Source organism: Denticeps clupeoides, chromosome 1, assembly GCF_900700375.1.
Source record: "Denticeps clupeoides chromosome 1, fDenClu1.1, whole genome shotgun sequence".
Lineage (NCBI taxonomy): Eukaryota > Metazoa > Chordata > Actinopteri > Clupeiformes > Denticipitidae > Denticeps > Denticeps clupeoides.
This window is the reverse complement of record NC_041707.1, coordinates 11,387,068-11,409,689: the sequence shown is the minus strand read 5'-3', so window position 1 is coordinate 11,409,689 and position 22,622 is coordinate 11,387,068. Positions and strand designations below refer to the sequence as shown.

General features: G+C 41.5%; 2 protein-coding genes across 6 annotated transcripts in view; both read left to right on the top strand.

Moving 5' to 3' along the window:
- LOC114793182 (connector enhancer of kinase suppressor of ras 3-like) overlaps positions 1–7,943 on the top strand; it is a 39,507-nt gene extending 31,564 nt beyond the window's left edge. Inside the window, exons 16-25 of one of the 2 annotated variants that reach the window (XM_028984970.1) lie at positions 3,668–3,721; positions 3,875–3,914; positions 4,055–4,227; positions 4,384–4,457; positions 4,583–4,654; positions 4,753–4,814; positions 5,373–5,497; positions 5,804–6,140; positions 6,920–7,110; positions 7,306–7,943. In XM_028984970.1, coding sequence (XP_028840803.1) covers positions 3,668–3,721; positions 3,875–3,914; positions 4,055–4,227; positions 4,384–4,457; positions 4,583–4,654; positions 4,753–4,814; positions 5,373–5,497; positions 5,804–6,140; positions 6,920–7,110; positions 7,306–7,518 — 1,341 coding nt within the window. In that variant the 3' untranslated portion in view covers positions 7,519–7,943. Of the gene's footprint in view, positions 1–3,667; positions 3,722–3,874; positions 3,915–4,054; positions 4,228–4,368; positions 4,458–4,582; positions 4,655–4,752; positions 4,815–5,372; positions 5,498–5,803; positions 6,141–6,919; positions 7,111–7,305 lie in introns of both variants that reach the window. The other variant, XM_028984961.1, reaches the window with a different exon arrangement.
- Positions 7,944–8,065: 122 nt separating this feature from the next.
- Positions 8,066–22,589, top strand: ipcef1 (interaction protein for cytohesin exchange factors 1). Of its 4 annotated transcripts, XM_028985353.1 has the most exons (13): positions 8,210–8,235; positions 9,361–9,444; positions 11,446–11,540; positions 18,313–18,366; positions 18,520–18,559; positions 18,700–18,872; positions 19,014–19,102; positions 19,229–19,300; positions 19,399–19,460; positions 20,019–20,143; positions 20,449–20,785; positions 21,566–21,756; positions 21,952–22,589. In XM_028985353.1, exons 4-13 carry the CDS (start codon positions 18,343–18,345, stop codon positions 22,162–22,164), a joined length of 1,326 nt encoding a protein of 441 aa, XP_028841186.1. In that variant the 5' UTR covers positions 8,210–8,235; positions 9,361–9,444; positions 11,446–11,540; positions 18,313–18,342; the 3' UTR covers positions 22,165–22,589. The 4 variants fall into 4 exon arrangements, with proteins under 4 accessions (XP_028841014.1, XP_028840927.1, XP_028841186.1 ...); XM_028985181.1 differs by lacking the exon at positions 11,446–11,540 and having other exon boundaries at positions 8,066–8,235; positions 19,029–19,102; XM_028985094.1 differs by lacking the exon at positions 11,446–11,540 and having other exon boundaries at positions 8,066–8,235.
- Positions 22,590–22,622: the final 33 nt, after the last annotated feature.

Below are 22,622 nucleotides of genomic sequence, written 5' to 3'. Positions count from 1 at the left end.
GCAGGACACAAGTAAAAATCTCATGTACCTGTTGACTTGGGTTGATGTCTGAACACCATATTCACATCATGTCCCCTTTTCAACCATTCAGTGATAGAATTGATATGATCTAAAGTAACCGTAACCAATGGAACCAACAGACATAAATCATCATTCAATCTCTTTCTGAAACCGGTTAGTAATACTCCAGCTGCTGGAGCCCATCCCAGGACACTGGGCACAGGGTGGAGACTCACCCAGGGCGGGGTGCCAGCCCATCACAGGACACACACTCATGGCTACAGGAAAATTTGCCAATCCACATAGTGTGCATGCCTTTGAACAGTGGGAGGAACCCAGAGGGAACACGTTGAAATGGGGGGAGTGCATGCAAACTCCACATAGGTTTAAGACGGAATTCAAACTCACAGCCTTGGGGTGTGAGTCCTCATTGCTAACTGTCATAAACCATGGCAGCAATGTCCCCCTAGAAATTAATTTCTCCTATCATCTTTTCAGATTGTTACATTTACATTTATGGCATTATCCAGAGCGACTTACAATCAGTGGTAGTTACAGGGACAGGGACAGTCATCCTGGAGACACTGTGTCTTGCTCAGGAACACAATGATAGTAGGTGGGGTTTGAACCATAGTGTGTTACCCACTAAGCTACTACCACCCCATTTGCTTATTTGTACATGAGTGTGGGTGATAGGGCTAATCATCTGTAATTTTCCAATATGGTGTGGAGCTGTAGAACTTGACACCATCTCTGGCAAGAATTGGAAGAATGGGCATTTTTATGTCTGAAAGATCCAGAGCTAAGCTCTAGGGGGTTTTTGGTTAAATGGTGTGACAGTTCCCAGCATGGAACACGAAGGGGGATTTAGTCCACAGTGGTCCGATCCGTCAAATTCCCACGGAGCCTGGAGTGGAACAATGTAGTCCCGGTGTTTCATTTCCACAGAGCACTTTTATATGGAACACATGTTCTACTTTTGCATTAGCCAGATTGACATCCTTCAGAAAACCAGAATCTTTTTAATTCAGGAAAACTGCATCGAACTTTAGCCTAAACAGCACTAAATATGGCTTACATCGCGTGCACATATAGGACCACTCACATGGAGTGTGTGAAGGTATGCTGACTATGTTGTGCCTACAGCTGCCTACAGTCCGGGGCAAGAAACCTTTTTTTTTTTTTATTATTATTACCATGCATCATTTAGGACATGTTGGCCAAGAGTCAGTTTTTCCCCTTCCCATCCCCGAATTTAACTTTTTTTTTTTTTTTTTACCCTGGAATTCTGAATTTGGCTTTTTATGTAGCGCAGCTATTCCAACTCTACAAGCTTTTTTTCCCCTGTGATATAATGTTAATGTTTTTTTATTTACTTTTGCCCATTATTCCTGCTTCCACAAATTCAACTTCACTTGCTGCATAACACACATAGTATTATTCTCCATAACAGGCACCAGAGTAAATGGAAAATACACCCTGTTCTTAACCCTGTTGTGGACTTTCTAACCCAAGCGCGCCACCCAGTGGTCACAGCAGGCACCGTCGTTCGCTGCGTTTCCAACTTACTGTTACGGTCTTTTCATTTAGTTCTTACGCGAGCAGTGGTTTTAAACGATTGACCTGCGCCACACTGTGTGGCCTACTAAATGGATCAGAGCGTTGTCATCGGCGTACTACGATTAAACTGCAGAATAAAAGATTGGGGTGGTATGAACCAGAAGACCCAGGTTCAAACCCCACTTACTACCATTGTGTCCCTGAGCAAGACACTTCACCCTGAGTGTCTCCAGGGGGACTGTCCCTGTAACTACTGACTGTAAATCGCTCTGGATAAGGGCGTCTTGTAAATGTAAATGTAAATGTAAATGTAAGGGTTGTCCGCTGCCATCCACGTGCCCGTGAAACCTGTAACTCATAAAGTCTCCACTCCAAGACAGGAAGTACTCGTACGAGGTCCGTAAGGCCACGATTCTGCATGTAGCGATGCTCTCCACGTTTTTGGCGAAGACCCGGGCCTTCTTTGCTCACCACCGGAGCGTTTTGCGCCTCAAAGTGCGCTCCCTGAAGTCATGGTGGCGGGTAAGAGCAAGCGAGTTGCGTGCGTTGTGCTGGGATGCGCGCCGAGGGGTTTGGCTCAAGCCTTTGCTCCGTTTAGATGTAGGTTGTAGTTTTTTTTTGTGAAACTAAGGTGGGATCCGGCGACGGGCCTATTGTGTTCCACGGAGGCTGCGTTTCATTGCACCTGTGCCTGGCTGTGTTGCCAGATCCGCTCCCTCTAAACGTCATAGAGTGTCTGCTTTTCACAGGTGGTTTGTGTTTAGCAGAGCAACAAAAAAGTCATTGTGTACTGCGAGCAATACAGAAAGTTGTGTTTTTGCCTTTTTGTCTGCGTTGTTTCCCATCGGTGCAGAAAATGTCGCCTTGTTTTAGTGGGATTTTGATGAACCGGCGGACGTTTTCGTGTGCTGCGTGTTTCTATCGCCCGATCTGGCAACACGTTTGTCGGCAATTTAGTGTCCAATTTGGTGTCGTTTCCGCACGCTGTTGGTTTTGAGCCTCGGGCTGGGATGTGGAGATGTCCTCGTCTGCAAAAACGAGCGGAAGCTTGACTCAGACCCTGCTTGTGCAACACGTAAGGAGAAGTTGAGCGTAGTGCGATTCAGAGGCGCTGCCCGGAGTCGCTGTCATTAGCGGGATGATCTTGAAAAGCGAGACGTAGGATCTGGTCCTGGCCGGGTTCACCGGTTTAGCAGGTGCGTTGCGGGACCTTTTTTTTTTTTTGGGGGGGGGGGTTGTATATATAAAACACGTTTTCAGTTATTTCACTATTTTCACTGTTGGTTAAGGACATAACTCCACATGTGTTCATTCATAGTTTTGATGCCTTCAGTGAGAAGTGCTTTAGAAATGCTAAATGTCTGGAGGTAGTGGGCATGGTTTTACAGGATTTTTTTTTTAGATGTGTGGATCAGTGTACAGCTGCTTTTATGAAGCATTCTCCCCAGAAAGGAGGAAATGAATTCAGCTGAGGATATGGGGCAATCACTGCCTTCTAATGTATTAGTTAAAAGTTACAGTTGAAAGTTGAATGCATCTTTTATACTCAGTAAGCATCAAATATTTCATGCTTCAATCAATTTAGTTTAGTAACAATGACCTCTTTAACAGTCATTATTCACAGTGCGACCCAGAGCCTTGCGACCACCCCGTCACATGTTATCTTAAATCTAAAACCAGCCAAAAGCAGTAAACGCAGCCTCTGATCATCTCTGATTGCATGGTGGGTTCACACAGAAGCACATTACAGTAGTTTACGGCCAGTTTTTTTTGGACTGGGCTTTTTTCTTGTGGATACATTAACACGCGCAGACGCGCACACAACAAGGATAGTTATTATTACACGGGTGTCATCACGCGAAATGCTGCCAGTCTCATCAAGCCCGAATGGCCCCGTCAACATGTCAGTTTCATTTCCACATCCCCATCAGCCATGCAGCTGTTTGTTTCTGAGCAAAGCTCATTTATGGGAAATTATTTTTAGTAATGTTGGAGCAAAGTCAGCCCCCTTTTTCCCCCCACCTCATTGGTGTCACTTCCGTCAAATGATCTGTGGTAAGAGTGTTTTTACTTGCAGTTTTGGCTCAGTTTGCGGTTTGCTTTCTAGGCCTCTTTCCCCATCTCTCTGGCACCTCCCATGGCGGCAGATGAATACAATCCTGTAAGTGCTGCAATTCTTTCATTTATAGTCAGAATTCAGATTTGTATGCGTAATTGTTGAACCGGTGGCATGTAACTGCTTTGTGATTAGGAATCAAGTTGCTTCATCTGTCAATTCATGAAAGATTGATCTTCCCTCCTTCTTTACCACCAGGTGTCTCTTAGACCAAAGTCAAAGAGGAAAAGTCGAGGAGGTAGGTTTTTCAGATGCAGATAATCATGACATGTAATTTAGCGCTACTTTAATATAGTGATATTTGGGAAGATAACGGAAACATAATCCACCATGAGCTTTATTTATTCTGAATATTTATATATTCATGTATGTCTGTAGGCAATGTAACCATGAGCAGCAGGAGGAGGGTTTCGGTGAAAGAACTGGGCCAGGCTGACCACCAGGGCTGGCTGTACAGAAAAAAGGAGGGGAAGGGCTTCCTCAGCATTAAGTGGAAGAAGTACTGGTTTGTGCTGAAGAAGACTTCTTTGTACTGGTACACCAATGAAGGGGTGAGTCATCCTAACTGATAAGTAATTTTTTCGGGTTCTAATCCGATCCCCCCTCAGCACTCCTGAGGGTCATGTGCACGTAAAAATTTTGGGTTTACATTTACAAAAAAACATATTTATGAATGCAATGCAAAATTGCAGTGCAATTTGTTTCAGGCTGAGAAGGCAGAAGGATATATAAACTTGAAAGACTTCATGATTGACCGGGCATTGGAGTGCAAGAAAAAATTGTAAGAAAGATTTTACAAGCTTTTATTCTTTTTTTTTTTTTTTTTTTCAAGAAATAAATTAGTGTTAATGTTGTTTCATAGAAAATTATATGAATCTTTTTTATATATACATATTAATCCTGCAGTGCATTCAAAGCGTGTCACCCAACAGTGAGGATGTTCTACTTTGCAGCCGAGAGCAATGAAGAAATGAACAGGTGGAAAAACCCACTCACAAATTTGTTCAGCAATATTTGTACAATTTTAAGTAATAGTCATATAATAAAATATTTTTTGCTTTGATTTTGTATTGCAGGTGGTTAAATAAACTTGGATTAGCCTCAATTGAATACGAGCCTACAGAGGGACATGCAGCAGGTGAGATTTTTGGTCTTTTCACAACAAAACGAGTGTTGCACATTTTTGTGCCACTGCTCACACTTAGTATGCTACGTGTTAATATACATATCATCTACAGTGTTTTAGAATCACACAGAGTAGCGATACAGCAGCTATGTTCCGCCATGAGGGCGAACGTATGCACAGACCACAGGCCTAAACCACAACAAAGCACAAAACAATGTTTTGGATGTTTTTCACGAACCGTGTATTTTTGGAGTGAATTGGTAATGAAAAGAGATAACATTGTTTCACTACCTGTATGATTTATAGAAGTTAACAGAACCATGTCATTAAATGAGGTCCCTGTGGTCATGCTGTTTATGGCTGCTCAAAAAATGCCACAGACAGCATTGCAAACCGTACGTGGCTGTACCAATATATATGTGGCTGTACCGATATATATGCATATAAACAAGATTTGTATGCATTTATTTTCAGGCAATAACTGCAACTTTTTGCATCCTAAGATTAGTTTGGCCTACAGCAATTGTCCGGGTAAGCCCTGATTTGCTTCGTGTGTGTTGTTGGAGCCAGAATGTTACAGTGAGGCAAGCGACCATGAAGAGCTGGAGACCACAGAGCTGCCACCACCACCGTACTCTGAGCAGATGACTCTGAACTGTCCACGGCTGGATGGACCACCTGACAGTGGACCACAGGTCAGATTCCAGGAAGATGTTTTCATATTTCACACAGTTATTAATAAATAATGCTGATGATCGGATTAAATAGTCATGAAAATATCATTTTAATTAAAAAAAATATCATTTTAACATAATGATTCCTCAAGGTGGGGAAAAAATGACAATAAAAACACTAATTATCTATATAACTATTTTTACCTTTTAATACGCAATGAAGCCATTTTATAACTGTGACTGTTATTTATCCTTAAAATATTGATGTTAGCGATTTTTATCTTATGACATTAAGGTATGCAGATAACCATCCTTGTTGTTAAACAGGGGACTCTACCACCTCCATATTCATCAGCTCCTCCCAGTGAAGCCACAGGCTCCCTTTCTTCACCTGTTAGTACGATGACGTCACATGGTTCCGTGTCTTTCCTCTCCAAGCACCGCCAGTCCTGGCTGGACCTGGTGTCGCAGACATGCCCCCCAGCCAAAGAGACGTTGATCTGCTCAGCACAGGTCCATGCACAGGATCTACCTGCGGAGGCCTTCTCAAACCCCAGCCAGGACCTTGTTCCCCCTCAGGTTCCTATTACCCTGGCAGACCATGTGGAGCTTTTTACAGAGTCGGTGCTGGAGGAGTCACATGAACATGTATCCAGTGCTGCAGGTGAGGATGTTGATGTAGCATATTCAGTAAGAAAAATAATGAAAATATGTTTGTTTGTTTTTTTTTTGTGAAGTTGATTTCTGTGTGTGGTGAGCCATGTCCTTCATGGCAGTGGTGGCCTAGAGGTTAAGGAAGTGGCCCTATAATCGGAAGGTTGTCACCCAGCAAGGTGTCACTGAGGTGCCACTGAGCAAAGCACCGTCCCCACGCACTGCTTCACTTTCACATTGCTGGATCTTTTTTAAGCAGGTGGAAAATACAGAATATTCATAAATGTATTACATGGAAAAACATTAACTCTAATGAGTTGTTCTGACACTCACAAAACGGATGACCTTTATTAAAAGTGTAGTGAAAAAAGCTGATGCAGATGTGAAATGTAAGAAATAAAGATTGACTGAATGCTGCAGGACGTTATGTAACCCTTCTCAGCCTTGTGATACATTAGATTTATACTGTGTCACCAATTGACTGACTTCTGAAAAAATTCAGTACCTTTGAAAAATGTGTGAAATTGTAGAGCACTTTGTCAGGTTATACAATACATTTTGGTCCCACGGTATGTAACATAGTGGTCCAGCAATGATCTATAATGGCTTGAATTCTGATCTTGCACATGAAGATTGCTATAGGCCAATACACCACTAACCTACATAACTGCATTTAAGAGAAAAAATCTAGAGGCACCTTCATTGTCTAAAGGAATCTGTCATTTTATATATTTTGTCCATGAAAAAGAAACCCAGAATAAACTGAATACATATGGTTTACCTTTACAGCATGTGCAGATGACATTGCTGATGAAATGGAGAGACTCTACGTTCATCTCAAGGAAGCAAGCCTTTCTCCAATAGGTGAACGCAAACCGTCTACCAAAAAAGAGTTCCGAGCATCATTCATCAAACGCTGTAAAAACCCAAAGATCAATGAGAAGTTGCATCTCATCAGAACTCTCAATAGTACTCTGAAGGTGGGTACGCATTAAAATTTCACTTTTCATCATTTATCATCAGTACAAATAAAATAAAGGGAACAGCTAGTTTGCCCAGGGTTGGATAATCAAGGGACAGATGGAAAGGTTCCAAATAATTTGGTCTGCTGAGCAGAAATCTGAGTGGGCTACTCAGAAGATTGAATGGTGATCATTCTTCTCTACTTTGATTAGGCTAAGGAGGCAGACCTGCATAAACTGGACGAGGTGCTTTCTGATGTAACACTTTCAGCCAGTAAATTCAGGGAATGGAAAGAAGCAAATGCAACACTCCTGCAAGACGTTTGTTTGCATCACAACAAACCAGTGGAGACTCAGGATCCTTCGGCTGGGGAACCAGCAGAAGAAGCAGCCACTCCTGAGCCCTTCTCAGAGACCAGCGTATAGACCTGGACTTCTTTCTAAACGGACTCCTTTTTTAAAAATGATTTTACACTTGTTGAACTGTTGTGTATATACTGTTGTTAGATTTTGTGGATGGTGTAGTGTTTTGGAAGACACATTCATCACCCCGTGTTTCAGTTTTGCTACAAAATGATACTGACTAAATTCTGTTTTAGTCACCCCAATATCATTTTAACATAATTGATTTGAGATCTGTTTTGTAATCTGCTATTTTGGATATTTTTAATTTAACATCGCAGGAACTGTGATAAAGTACCTTTTTAAGTATTTATCGCCTAGAAATTATTTTAGCAGGTTAAATATGTTTGATTGTAAATGTGTACATTTGTGTTACATACAATTATGTTTTTAGTTCTTTTCTTATTTGTCTGGAGGTTCTTAATAAACATTTAGTGTTTTAAACTTCATTCTGCTGCTGTGATGCTGTGGGTTCGACACGCCTTGGCGCCCTTGAACAGCGGTCGCGTCTGCCGGCGTAGTACCGACCTGTACCGCACGGGGCCGCTGCCCGGTGCCCAAGAACCGAATTTCGACGAGGCTTCTCGGCGCCCGCCATATTGGCGCTCTCCTCCATCTCGCCGACCGACTCCAGAGCATGCATTCCCCGAGCCGGCGCTACAGCTCGGCCAGAGACGTTTCGACTGAACGGCGCGCTTGAGAGACACCGCCATGGAGGCTGTTAAAGCGTTTAACGGCGAGGTTTGTATATTCGACGCCGAAACAGCCCCGCGGCCTTTGGTTTTTTTGTGTGCTGCTTTTTGTGAACAGAGATTCGTCTGTTTAGTGGAGCTAGCCGGCTAACGCTAGCTGCCGAAGGCCCCTCAGGCCTGGCTTTAATGTGCGGCTGCGGGACGCCTCGATTGTCCCAACTTCTCCGAATTCGCCCGGCGTCGGACACGAGCGAACCGAGAGCGACGCGCACGGCAGCTGAACGCCGCGGCGTCCCGTGTGGCTGGCCGCGGTGGCTCCGGTCTGTTCTCCGGCGTTTAGCCACACTGCGGACGCCGCCAGGCCGGTGCCAGGCCATCTGTCAACCGTCCGCGGCGGCAGCGCAGTTCAGGCTTCGAATTAAAATGCTCCGTAATGAAAAGCAAACGATAAAAACAAACATATTTATTAAGGTGAACCAATGGCTCACCGTGTTTTTATTACGGTGAACCAATGTCTCCGCAATGTCTCCGTTTCGGCCGTCTCGCGCAAAAATAATGAATAGAAAAGCACGCATTTTAAGACGTTTAAGTATTGGTAATTTCGGTAATAATCCATTTAATTGCCAGTGGAGTTGACTAATCGTCTGGATCGTAAACAGGTTTCAGATTCGCAGGGAGCAGCTACGTTTTTAGCAGGTGCCCGATTTAGTGCTGTAGTAAGGCAGTGATGTACACATTGAACAGAAATAAAGAAATGGTTGCAATAATATTTCCAGCATGAGTGGCAATACATAAAATTAACAATGCATAAAATTATCACCAAGGTTTCCTTAAAGTTAAAGGGAAACTAAGTAATCTGGGCACATATTTTAATGATATTGATGATAAGTAGTAGAAAATAAGCATGTTTTTTTGGTTGATGAGGTGGAATTTTTCAACGTGAATATTTTGTGACCTGCTTATCTATTTTAATAAATGTATTTTGTTTTTAATAAATTGAATAAGTAATGTGTGCATATTAACGAAAAGTTAATCCCAAGATAATATTAAAATAACCTTTCCACCATGCACAATTTATTGGTTGAGATGATTCCTGTCAGGGTTCCTTTTTTATACTAAACCTCTATTGTTGTGTTGCGTCTTTCATTTTGTGATATATATTTTTTTCTTTCAGTTGTACTCGCTAAATGAATACAAGCCTCCCATCTCCAAGGCCAAGATGACCCAGATTACAAAGTCTGCCATTAAAGCTATAAAGGTAAATATATGGATCACAATGAGGAAATACAGATACAGTCTACAGATACAGTCTACAGTCTCAGATACAGGCCAATCTTACTTTCTTTCTTTTTTCAGATTCAGATTTTATTTAGTCACAAAAACATACAACATGCAGTGAAATGCTTTTTGCAACATCTAATTAAAAACTTAAATAAAAAGTAAATGGCTCAGTATAATGGTTCTCAAACAATTTCTCAGTCTCAATGTTTTGCTGTGTTCCCTTTACCAATTTTAGACATTTACCGCATTTATCAGGCGCCCTTATTCAGTGCGACTTAGAATCAGTAGTTACAGGGACAGTCCCCCTGGAGACACTCAGGGTTAAGTGTCTTTGCTCAGGGACACAATGGTAATAAATGGGGTTTGAACCTGATTCTTCTGCTTCTTAGTAGAGCGTATTATCCACTAGGCTATCCAGAGGATTGGATTGGGAGTTGTGATTTTTCCCTATTCAGGCCTCAGAACACGTCAGCCAGTAGATAGCTAGCTTCCACTGAGAGGGACTGATAATAATGTTTACTACATCATGAGAAATGCAGAAAAAACAAAACTGGCAAATCTGTCAAAGCATCACAGTTTTGTGACTAGCAACTTCTCTGTCTTGAGAATTGGTTATTCCCAAATATCATCACAGTGTAAATACCAATAAGCCATTCTGTGGGTTTAATGTGACTCACATTATGTAATTCATCCAGGGTGTTGGGCGATTAGTTTAGAATCTAAATCTACATTTACAGCATTTATCAGACTTACAATCAGTAGTTACAGGGACAGTCCCCCTGAGAGACACTCAAGGTTAAGTGTCTTGCTCAGGGACACAATGGTAGTAAGTGGGATTTGAACCTGGGTCTTCTGGATCATAGGCGAGTGTGTTACCCACTGGGCTACTACCACCCTAAATCTAGCATCATGGTAAATCGCAAAGCCCAGACTTGGCCAAGGCCATGCACAAACCAGTCAGTACTCAGATGTACATATTTCATCAGTCACTGAGTCTTGGGTCATATGCTTCTGATGACAGTGTGATCACATTTTTGCAGCCTCCTTTTTTTTGTCAAAAAGATACTTTTTTAAATTTATTTTTTATTTTTTTAAGATGTCACGTTTATCTTCTAAAGGAAATCTATTTGCTCAAAACCTTTTTTTGTTCTTGATTTGACCAGTTAAGACTGTATGCCCATTCATACAGTGGCAGTGGTTTTCATCGTGGTCATTCGAATCAATAGTGTTCTAAAATGCAGCAAAATTTCACTAGATGTCTTCATATATTCCATGAAATATAAAGGCTGAAGGATTACATCCAAATCAAGCTTTTCGATCTCATTGAAGTTACCTATGTACATGCTTAACCTTACAAATGCACAAAACATCAAAAGGTATTTTGCGGCATTTGGAACACAAATTAAATTAAATTTGTGTTCTGATAATTTCACATACAATTGAGTTTAAGGGCCATTAATTAGCCAGAAAGAACATTCAATTATTTTGTGCTCTCACACCTACATTAGTCTGAATGAGAGAAAAGAGCTGCCATTCTGCTTTTCTCTTTCTATTAATAAACCATAAAGGCGTCTCAGATTCCTTCCTCAACAGTAGATAGGGGCAGTGGATGATTGTTTGAGTCTTGTTGAAACTGATAACTTTTTTGGGAATGGAGAAGTAGGGACTTTGCATTTCTTGTGTGAATGCTGTTTCCATAATGTCTCTCCCTTTTAACCACGGGGACATTTGAAAAACATGCAATCCACTATTTCCTTGATTAACAGCCATTCTGTTCTTTGCAAGGAAGTTTGTGTGTCCTGTAGGATATTGAAATCTGTCACATTGCAAGAAATTTCAGCCGAAGTGTTTGGCAATGGAGGCAGCATTTCTCCTCAGTTCTCCTCCGCGGCAAATTAACTGTGTGCTTGGTGATGCTTTACCTTTTGTACAGTGATCTGTGTTGACTTCGAATAACGCCTCTTTCCCCTTCCCTCAGCAGCTCTCCCAGCTCCCCCAAAGCACTGAATGTGAAGCAGGAGGATGGGGCATGAGAGAGTATCAGAGATTTAAGGGAACCGCTTACCAGATTAGGTAGGAGATGGGCTGTTTCAAAAGGAAGGTGGAAGAGGCCACTTGACACTTGACAAGTGCTCGTGTGTACAGAACTGAGGTTCCCCCAAAACCTACATGAAGTGGCTTCATTAATTCCTCAGTGGCTTTTAGAATCGAGTTGCTTTAAATTGTCTGAGTAGCATGGGTGGTTAGTCTTCGTTTTGTTCAGTGTAGATTACTATTATGCTGTACTGTCAGTGCTTCATGTTTGGCATAGACCCCACACTCCTGATCTTTTAATGATTCTTACAACGGCCAGTAATATATTAATGCTAATACTATCTTAAGGCAATTGCAGCATTATTTTTTCTTAGGATGCATATCAACACATAATGACTTAATAATTACTTTCTCTAAACCTTTTTTCACTTTATGTGAGTTATTTCAGTTATGTGCATTCTACGTGGAACAGGCCGCTACCTCAATGCATATGTAATGTATGCATATGTAATTTAATATGTAATAATGTATGGTGTAGTAATGTCTGGAGAAGTACTTGAACTATTTTTTAGAGACCTAAGCACTTCTACACAGCTGGCTTGCCTGATGCTGCAGTGGAATTTTCAAGTCATCTAAAGCTGTTGCTTAAGTTGTTTATTAAGATGCTAGTTACTTATATTTGCTCCATGTCTGACCCCCATTTCAGTGAAGACTTGATATGTCTATGAAGGACATCTCCCATCTCTGTCTAGCATTTAGAACACTAATGGCATATTTATTCAGTGTGTATAGTCAACACTGGCGAACTAGGTGTTGTAGGGTACAGATTATATGGTGAACAAGGCTTTATCACATTTCTCTTGAGAGGCGTAGATTATTATCCTTATTCTTGCTGCTAGATATAAGACGTACACAGTGCACACAACAAAATCTGTCCTATTTTTTTAACCATCACTTGGTGAGCAGTGGGCAGCCATGACAAGCGCCCGGGGAGCAGTGTATGGGGACGGTGCTTTGCTCAGTGGCACCTTGGCAGATTGGGATTCGGACCGGCAACCTTCTGATTACGGGGCCACTTCCTGCTAGGCAACCACTGCCACTTGTAATGCTGGATTATCAGGGCATATCACATCCACTACTAAATAAAGCATGCACTTCTTTCGTCAGAATGTGTTCAATTTAAGCTTTTTGATTAGTGAACCAGTGAATGCGATATTAGTTAACACCATGCATTGTGTTTTGTGCCTCTAAGCCTCCAAACAGCTTTGCCGTGTGGCCTGTGTCCTCATTAACAAAATGTCTCTGCATAATTGATTGTCCATATGATGTTCTATACTTTTTACAGTCTTGGAAGGTTATTGTGTGGTATACATCTAATCTGACTTGAGACAATTCTCCAAATTTAGACACCAGGTGACTTCCCAGGTGTCTTCCCAGGTGTCTTGAGGAGGGAGGGATTTAATGAAAAGTCAGAAAATACATAAAAAAATTGTCAGTATATAGATTTCTGTGCACACATTTAGACTTCGCTGCTGAATTTTTGTGTGGGAGGAAGCCTCTTAGCTTTTCTGTGGAGATCTGATGGCATGGTGCAAACAAAAATGGGTTTATGTTGGGCATGGAGCACCTTTTCTTTGCACAGTTCTGAATTGGTTCATTTTCCAGTAACTCTTGGAAGTGTTTGTTCAGTATGAGTGTATCCTTTGAGACGTTCTTCATACATTTCAGAGAATTTTAGCAAATAGTGGAGAATGTGTTAATCATGTGCATGTGTGTGTGTGTGTGTGTGTTTTATCCACACGGAGATGCAGAGAACAGCCTGAAATCTGTTTCATGTCTACTACTCCTCCAGCCTTGTCTTTTCATTAGACATTTGCATTGTAGAGGAGATTTCTTGTCGTTTCTTTATAAGGTTCTGCACTCGTTGCAGCACAACCATGAAGGGGTTATCTGCTATGGTCATATGTATGACGCGCTTGGGGTTATAGGTCAGGTTTGTGATTGGGCTATAATGTCAGAGATGCAAGGCGGAGCTTACATGGAATAAAAATTTTGCGAAATGGGGTGAACCCAAGAGAGCGAGTGAGTTTTGCGTTTTAACCTGTGAACGCGGGGCAGCAGTAAGTGAACGCGCATGTTAACGCGCAGTTCGCTAGGGTGACATGAAGCAGAGTAGGGAAAAGGGGCGAAGTCGATCGGTCGAACTTTATATATCTTATATGGGTCGAGTTGAGCCTGTGTTGATTTGAATTCAATGACTGAGCGGCGAATCATTGCCTGGCTCTGATTTTATGTTGTGGGAATCCTCTGCTTCCTCCTCCTTCCTCCTTCCCCTGATGAGACACTAATATGACAGTGTTTTCACACAAGAAAAATTGTTTGGTTTGGTAGATGGTAGTAGCCTAGTGGGTAACACACTTGCCTATGAAACAGAAGACCCAGGTTCAAATCCCACTTACTTCCATTCTGTCCCTGAGCAAGACACTTAACCCTGAGTGTGTCTAGGGGGACTGTCCCTGTAACTACTGTTTGTAAGTCGCTCTGGATAAGGGCGTCTGATAAATGTCGTAAATATAAATGATTGTTATTGAACATTTCCTTTAGTAATGTAAGAAATCAAAACGACCAGCAATTAATTACAACTGATTTAACAATGGCTTAATCCAATTGTAGTCATTGTCCTAATGCAGGGGTGCAGGACAGGAGTGGGCAAAAGTTTTGGATTGTTTCTCAATGGATTTACCTTTTGTTTCTCTTTTATTGTGTTTTTTGAAAACTGAACAAAAACTGGCTTTCCACAAATCTGCTTCCCCACTTGTGGTTTCTTACATTTAAAATGGTTTGATTTGTTGTCTAGTTATTATGAGTTTTTCCATTTTGAGGCATTTATCTAATACATTTTTTGACTTTTTACATTCCTGTTCATGGTGCATCCCACAGCACATGGTTCATTTCTGTTTACAATCGTTTTTGTGGACATTATAAGATAAGATGATCCTTTATTAGTCCCACAAGTGGGAAATTTACAATATCATATAAAATGCACTGTTTTCTTTGTTTTCCTGGTGCTGTTCATGCTGGTACCTGTTCAACAATCCAAACAAAGAAAATAATTTTGAATGGGTTTATCTGCACTTTTCACGATGTGCTCCACAAATTGAAGTTGTTACATCAGAGAAATGCACTGTGGCCCATAATCTTTTATTTTTTAATTTTACACCTTTTAGGAAAAGTAACTGCCTAAATACGTTTTTGGTTTCACATTTCTCCTCCTGTTTGGTGTTTCATACGTATAAAGCTAAAATACAGAAACAGATATGCTGAAGGGGGTTTTGTATTAGAGGTTTTGTGACTTAAACATTGGTCGATGCACATATAATGTATAAATATAAATGCTTACTCATCTTAAATAGTCATGCATAGTGAGATGTCCCACGGTCATTTATTTATTTATTGGCTAGAATATTTTCAGTACAACCCAGACTTTTTTCACCTAACAGTTGTTATTAAACTGCAAATCATGATCTGAGCCTGAATTAAGGTGCGGTTGAAATTAAGGATGGAGAACCAGTGTTCTTGGAGGGGGTAAAAGTGCTATAATTGTGGTACAGTTGTGAAAGAAATTAGGCCTAATAGGCATCTCCACACATCATTACACCGATCCTGCATTTTGGTGATCATTGACTCTCAAGACGAACACCAACAAATTTATTCTGGGGTGGTCGTGGGTAGCACATTCGCCTGTGAACCAGAAGACCCAGGTTCAAATCCCACTTACTACCATTGTGTCCCTGCAAGTGCAAGACACTTAACCCTGAGTGTCTTCAGGGGGACTTTCCCTGTAACTACTGATTGTAAGTCGCTCTGGATTGTTAACACTGAAGATGTTGTATGAATGTGTGAATGGAGTGACATGATTCAGTCTACATATGTTCCACTATTTGGAGCAGCATGCAACATCACTCATAGTATCAAACAACCTGTAAGAATATCCTGGAGATATGTGTGTAGGGTTTGTGTGAACACTGCTCAGTCTTTCCTCAACCGCACCGTTGATGGTGGAGAGGATCTGTACTATGTGTTTCATGAACTCATACATCAGTGCCTTGGTCTTCACGACACTTAAGCGTGCAGGGCATTGACCTCCCTTCATTTTTGGTGATGATGCCAACATTGACATCAGTCCATAGTGATGTTGAGGACCAAGAAACCAAGCAGTTGGAGGGTGTAGCATGAGTGCAGGAGAGGGGCCCAAACACACCCCATGGGGCTGACTATGTTGTGCCTACAGCTGCCTACAGTCCGGGGCAAGAAACCTTTTTTTTTTTTATTATTATTACCATGCATCATTTAGGACATGTTGGCCAAGAGTCAGTTTTTCCCCTTCCCATCCCCGAATTTAACTTTTTTTTTTTTTTTTTACCCTGGAATTCTGAATTTGGCTTTTTATGTAGCGCAGCTATTCCAACTCTACAAGCTTTTTTTCCCCTGTGATATAATGTTAATGTTTTTTTATTTACTTTTGCCCATTATTCCTGCTTCCACAAATTCAACTTCACTTGCTGCATAACACACATAGTATTATTCTCCATAACAGGCACCAGAGTAAATGGAAAATACACCCTGTTCTTAACCCTGTTGTGGACTTTCTAACCCAAGCGCGCCACCCAGTGGTCACAGCAGGCACCGTCGTTCGCTGCGTTTCCAACTTACTGTTACGGTCTTTTCATTTAGTTCTTACGCGAGCAGTGGTTTTAAACGATTGACCTGCGCCACACTGTGTGGCCTACTAAATGGATCAGAGCGTTGTCATCGGCGTACTACGATTAAACTGCAGAATAAAAGATTGGGGTGGTATGAACCAGAAGACCCAGGTTCAAACCCCACTTACTACCATTGTGTCCCTGAGCAAGACACTTCACCCTGAGTGTCTCCAGGGGGACTGTCCCTGTAACTACTGACTGTAAATCGCTCTGGATAAGGGCGTCTTGTAAATGTAAATGTAAATGTAAATGTAAGGGTTGTCCGCTGCCATCCACGTGCCCGTGAAACCTGTAACTCATAAAGTCTCCACTCCAAGACAGGAAGTACTCGTACGAGGTCCGTAAGGCCACGATTCTGCATGTAGCGATGCTCTCCACGTTTTTGGCGAAGACCCGGGCCTTCTTTGCTCACCACCGGAGCGTTTTGCGCCTCAAAGTGCGCTCCCTGAAGTCATGGTGGCGGGTAAGAGCAAGCGAGTTGCGTGCGTTGTGCTGGGATGCGCGCCGAGGGGTTTGGCTCAAGCCTTTGCTCCGTTTAGATGTAGGTTGTAGTTTTTTTTTGTGAAACTAAGGTGGGATCCGGCGACGGGCCTATTGTGTTCCACGGAGGCTGCGTTTCATTGCACCTGTGCCTGGCTGTGTTGCCAGATCCGCTCCCTCTAAACGTCATAGAGTGTCTGCTTTTCACAGGTGGTTTGTGTTTAGCAGAGCAACAAAAAAGTCATTGTGTACTGCGAGCAATACAGAAAGTTGTGTTTTTGCCTTTTTGTCTGCGTTGTTTCCCATCGGTGCAGAAAATGTCGCCTTGTTTTAGTGGGATTTTGATGAACCGGCGGACGTTTTCGTGTGCTGCGTGTTTCTATCGCCCGATCTGGCAACACGTTTGTCGGCAATTTAGTGTCCAATTTGGTGTCGTTTCCGCACGCTGTTGGTTTTGAGCCTCGGGCTGGGATGTGGAGATGTCCTCGTCTGCAAAAACGAGCGGAAGCTTGACTCAGACCCTGCTTGTGCAACACGTAAGGAGAAGTTGAGCGTAGTGCGATTCAGAGGCGCTGCCCGGAGTCGCTGTCATTAGCGGGATGATCTTGAAAAGCGAGACGTAGGATCTGGTCCTGGCCGGGTTCACCGGTTTAGCAGGTGCGTTGCGGGACCTTTTTTTTTTTTTGGGGGGGGGGGGTTGTATATATAAAACACGTTTTCAGTTATTTCACTATTTTCACTGTTGGTTAAGGACATAACTCCACATGTGTTCATTCATAGTTTTGATGCCTTCAGTGAGAAGTGCTTTAGAAATGCTAAATGTCTGGAGGTAGTGGGCATGGTTTTACAGGATTTTTTTTTAGATGTGTGGATCAGTGTACAGCTGCTTTTATGAAGCATTCTCCCCAGAAAGGAGGAAATGAATTCAGCTGAGGATATGGGGCAATCACTGCCTTCTAATGTATTAGTTAAAAGTTACAGTTGAAAGTTGAATGCATCTTTTATACTCAGTAAGCATCAAATATTTCATGCTTCAATCAATTTAGTTTAGTAACAATGACCTCTTTAACAGTCATTATTCACAGTGCGACCCAGAGCCTTGCGACCACCCCGTCACATGTTATCTTAAATCTAAAACCAGCCAAAAGCAGTAAACGCAGCCTCTGATCATCTCTGATTGCATGGTGGGTTCACACAGAAGCACATTACAGTAGTTTACGGCCAGTTTTTTTTGGACTGGGCTTTTTTCTTGTGGATACATTAACACGCGCAGACGCGCACACAACAAGGATAGTTATTATTACACGGGTGTCATCACGCGAAATGCTGCCAGTCTCATCAAGCCCGAATGGCCCCGTCAACATGTCAGTTTCATTTCCACATCCCCATCAGCCATGCAGCTGTTTGTTTCTGAGCAAAGCTCATTTATGGGAAATTATTTTTAGTAATGTTGGAGCAAAGTCAGCCCCCTTTTTCCCCCCACCTCATTGGTGTCACTTCCGTCAAATGATCTGTGGTAAGAGTGTTTTTACTTGCAGTTTTGGCTCAGTTTGCGGTTTGCTTTCTAGGCCTCTTTCCCCATCTCTCTGGCACCTCCCATGGCGGCAGATGAATACAATCCTGTAAGTGCTGCAATTCTTTCATTTATAGTCAGAATTCAGATTTGTATGCGTAATTGTTGAACCGGTGGCATGTAACTGCTTTGTGATTAGGAATCAAGTTGCTTCATCTGTCAATTCATGAAAGATTGATCTTCCCTCCTTCTTTACCACCAGGTGTCTCTTAGACCAAAGTCAAAGAGGAAAAGTCGAGGAGGTAGGTTTTTCAGATGCAGATAATCATGACATGTAATTTAGCGCTACTTTAATATAGTGATATTTGGGAAGATAACGGAAACATAATCCACCATGAGCTTTATTTATTCTGAATATTTATATATTCATGTATGTCTGTAGGCAATGTAACCATGAGCAGCAGGAGGAGGGTTTCGGTGAAAGAACTGGGCCAGGCTGACCACCAGGGCTGGCTGTACAGAAAAAAGGAGGGGAAGGGCTTCCTCAGCATTAAGTGGAAGAAGTACTGGTTTGTGCTGAAGAAGACTTCTTTGTACTGGTACACCAATGAAGGGGTGAGTCATCCTAACTGATAAGTAATTTTTTCGGGTTCTAATCCGATCCCCCCTCAGCACTCCTGAGGGTCATGTGCACGTAAAAATTTTGGGTTTACATTTACAAAAAAACATATTTATGAATGCAATGCAAAATTGCAGTGCAATTTGTTTCAGGCTGAGAAGGCAGAAGGATATATAAACTTGAAAGACTTCATGATTGACCGGGCATTGGAGTGCAAGAAAAAATTGTAAGAAAGATTTTACAAGCTTTTATTCTTTTTTTTTTTTTTTTTTTTCAAGAAATAAATTAGTGTTAATGTTGTTTCATAGAAAATTATATGAATCTTTTTTATATATACATATTAATCCTGCAGTGCATTCAAAGCGTGTCACCCAACAGTGAGGATGTTCTACTTTGCAGCCGAGAGCAATGAAGAAATGAACAGGTGGAAAAACCCACTCACAAATTTGTTCAGCAATATTTGTACAATTTTAAGTAATAGTCATATAATAAAATATTTTTTGCTTTGATTTTGTATTGCAGGTGGTTAAATAAACTTGGATTAGCCTCAATTGAATACGAGCCTACAGAGGGACATGCAGCAGGTGAGATTTTTGGTCTTTTCACAACAAAACGAGTGTTGCACATTTTTGTGCCACTGCTCACACTTAGTATGCTACGTGTTAATATACATATCATCTACAGTGTTTTAGAATCACACAGAGTAGCGATACAGCAGCTATGTTCCGCCATGAGGGCGAACGTATGCACAGACCACAGGCCTAAACCACAACAAAGCACAAAACAATGTTTTGGATGTTTTTCACGAACCGTGTATTTTTGGAGTGAATTGGTAATGAAAAGAGATAACATTGTTTCACTACCTGTATGATTTATAGAAGTTAACAGAACCATGTCATTAAATGAGGTCCCTGTGGTCATGCTGTTTATGGCTGCTCAAAAAATGCCACAGACAGCATTGCAAACCGTACGTGGCTGTACCAATATATATGTGGCTGTACCGATATATATGCATATAAACAAGATTTGTATGCATTTATTTTCAGGCAATAACTGCAACTTTTTGCATCCTAAGATTAGTTTGGCCTACAGCAATTGTCCGGGTAAGCCCTGATTTGCTTCGTGTGTGTTGTTGGAGCCAGAATGTTACAGTGAGGCAAGCGACCATGAAGAGCTGGAGACCACAGAGCTGCCACCACCACCGTACTCTGAGCAGATGACTCTGAACTGTCCACGGCTGGATGGACCACCTGACAGTGGACCACAGGTCAGATTCCAGGAAGATGTTTTCATATTTCACACAGTTATTAATAAATAATGCTGATGATCGGATTAAATAGTCATGAAAATATCATTTTAATTAAAAAAATATCATTTTAACATAATGATTCCTCAAGGTGGGGAAAAAATGACAATAAAAACACTAATTATCTATATAACTATTTTTACCTTTTAATACGCAATGAAGCCATTTTATAACTGTGACTGTTATTTATCCTTAAAATATTGATGTTAGCGATTTTTATCTTATGACATTAAGGTATGCAGATAACCATCCTTGTTGTTAAACAGGGGACTCTACCACCTCCATATTCATCAGCTCCTCCCAGTGAAGCCACAGGCTCCCTTTCTTCACCTGTTAGTACGATGACGTCACATGGTTCCGTGTCTTTCCTCTCCAAGCACCGCCAGTCCTGGCTGGACCTGGTGTCGCAGACATGCCCCCCAGCCAAAGAGACGTTGATCTGCTCAGCACAGGTCCATGCACAGGATCTACCTGCGGAGGCCTTCTCAAACCCCAGCCAGGACCTTGTTCCCCCTCAGGTTCCTATTACCCTGGCAGACCATGTGGAGCTTTTTACAGAGTCGGTGCTGGAGGAGTCACATGAACATGTATCCAGTGCTGCAGGTGAGGATGTTGATGTAGCATATTCAGTAAGAAAAATAATGAAAATATGTTTGTTTGTTTTTTTTTTGTGAAGTTGATTTCTGTGTGTGGTGAGCCATGTCCTTCATGGCAGTGGTGGCCTAGAGGTTAAGGAAGTGGCCCTATAATCGGAAGGTTGTCACCCAGCAAGGTGTCACTGAGGTGCCACTGAGCAAAGCACCGTCCCCACGCACTGCTTCACTTTCACATTGCTGGATCTTTTTTAAGCAGGTGGAAAATACAGAATATTCATAAATGTATTACATGGAAAAACATTAACTCTAATGAGTTGTTCTGACACTCACAAAACGGATGACCTTTATTAAAAGTGTAGTGAAAAAAGCTGATGCAGATGTGAAATGTAAGAAATAAAGATTGACTGAATGCTGCAGGACGTTATGTAACCCTTCTCAGCCTTGTGATACATTAGATTTATACTGTGTCACCAATTGACTGACTTCTGAAAAAATTCAGTACCTTTGAAAAATGTGTGAAATTGTAGAGCACTTTGTCAGGTTATACAATACATTTTGGTCCCACGGTATGTAACATAGTGGTCCAGCAATGATCTATAATGGCTTGAATTCTGATCTTGCACATGAAGATTGCTATAGGCCAATACACCACTAACCTACATAACTGCATTTAAGAGAAAAAATCTAGAGGCACCTTCATTGTCTAAAGGAATCTGTCATTTTATATATTTTGTCCATGAAAAAAGAAACCCAGAATAAACTGAATACATATGGTTTACCTTTACAGCATGTGCAGATGACATTGCTGATGAAATGGAGAGACTCTACGTTCATCTCAAGGAAGCAAGCCTTTCTCCAATAGGTGAACGCAAACCGTCTACCAAAAAAGAGTTCCGAGCATCATTCATCAAACGCTGTAAAAACCCAAAGATCAATGAGAAGTTGCATCTCATCAGAACTCTCAATAGTACTCTGAAGGTGGGTACGCATTAAAATTTCACTTTTCATCATTTATCATCAGTACAAATAAAATAAAGGGAACAGCTAGTTTGCCCAGGGTTGGATAATCAAGGGACAGATGGAAAGGTTCCAAATAATTTGGTCTGCTGAGCAGAAATCTGAGTGGGCTACTCAGAAGATTGAATGGTGATCATTCTTCTCTACTTTGATTAGGCTAAGGAGGCAGACCTGCATAAACTGGACGAGGTGCTTTCTGATGTAACACTTTCAGCCAGTAAATTCAGGGAATGGAAAGAAGCAAATGCAACACTCCTGCAAGACGTTTGTTTGCATCACAACAAACCAGTGGAGACTCAGGATCCTTCGGCTGGGGAACCAGCAGAAGAAGCAGCCACTCCTGAGCCCTTCTCAGAGACCAGCGTATAGACCTGGACTTCTTTCTAAACGGACTCCTTTTTTAAAAATGATTTTACACTTGTTGAACTGTTGTGTATATACTGTTGTTAGATTTTGTGGATGGTGTAGTGTTTTGGAAGACACATTCATCACCCCGTGTTTCAGTTTTGCTACAAAATGATACTGACTAAATTCTGTTTTAGTCACCCCAATATCATTTTAACATAATTGATTTGAGATCTGTTTTGTAATCTGCTATTTTGGATATTTTTAATTTAACATCGCAGGAACTGTGATAAAGTACCTTTTTAAGTATTTATCGCCTAGAAATTATTTTAGCAGGTTAAATATGTTTGATTGTAAATGTGTACATTTGTGTTACATACAATTATGTTTTTAGTTCTTTTCTTATTTGTCTGGAGGTTCTTAATAAACATTTAGTGTTTTAAACTTCATTCTGCTGCTGTGATGCTGTGGGTTCGACACGC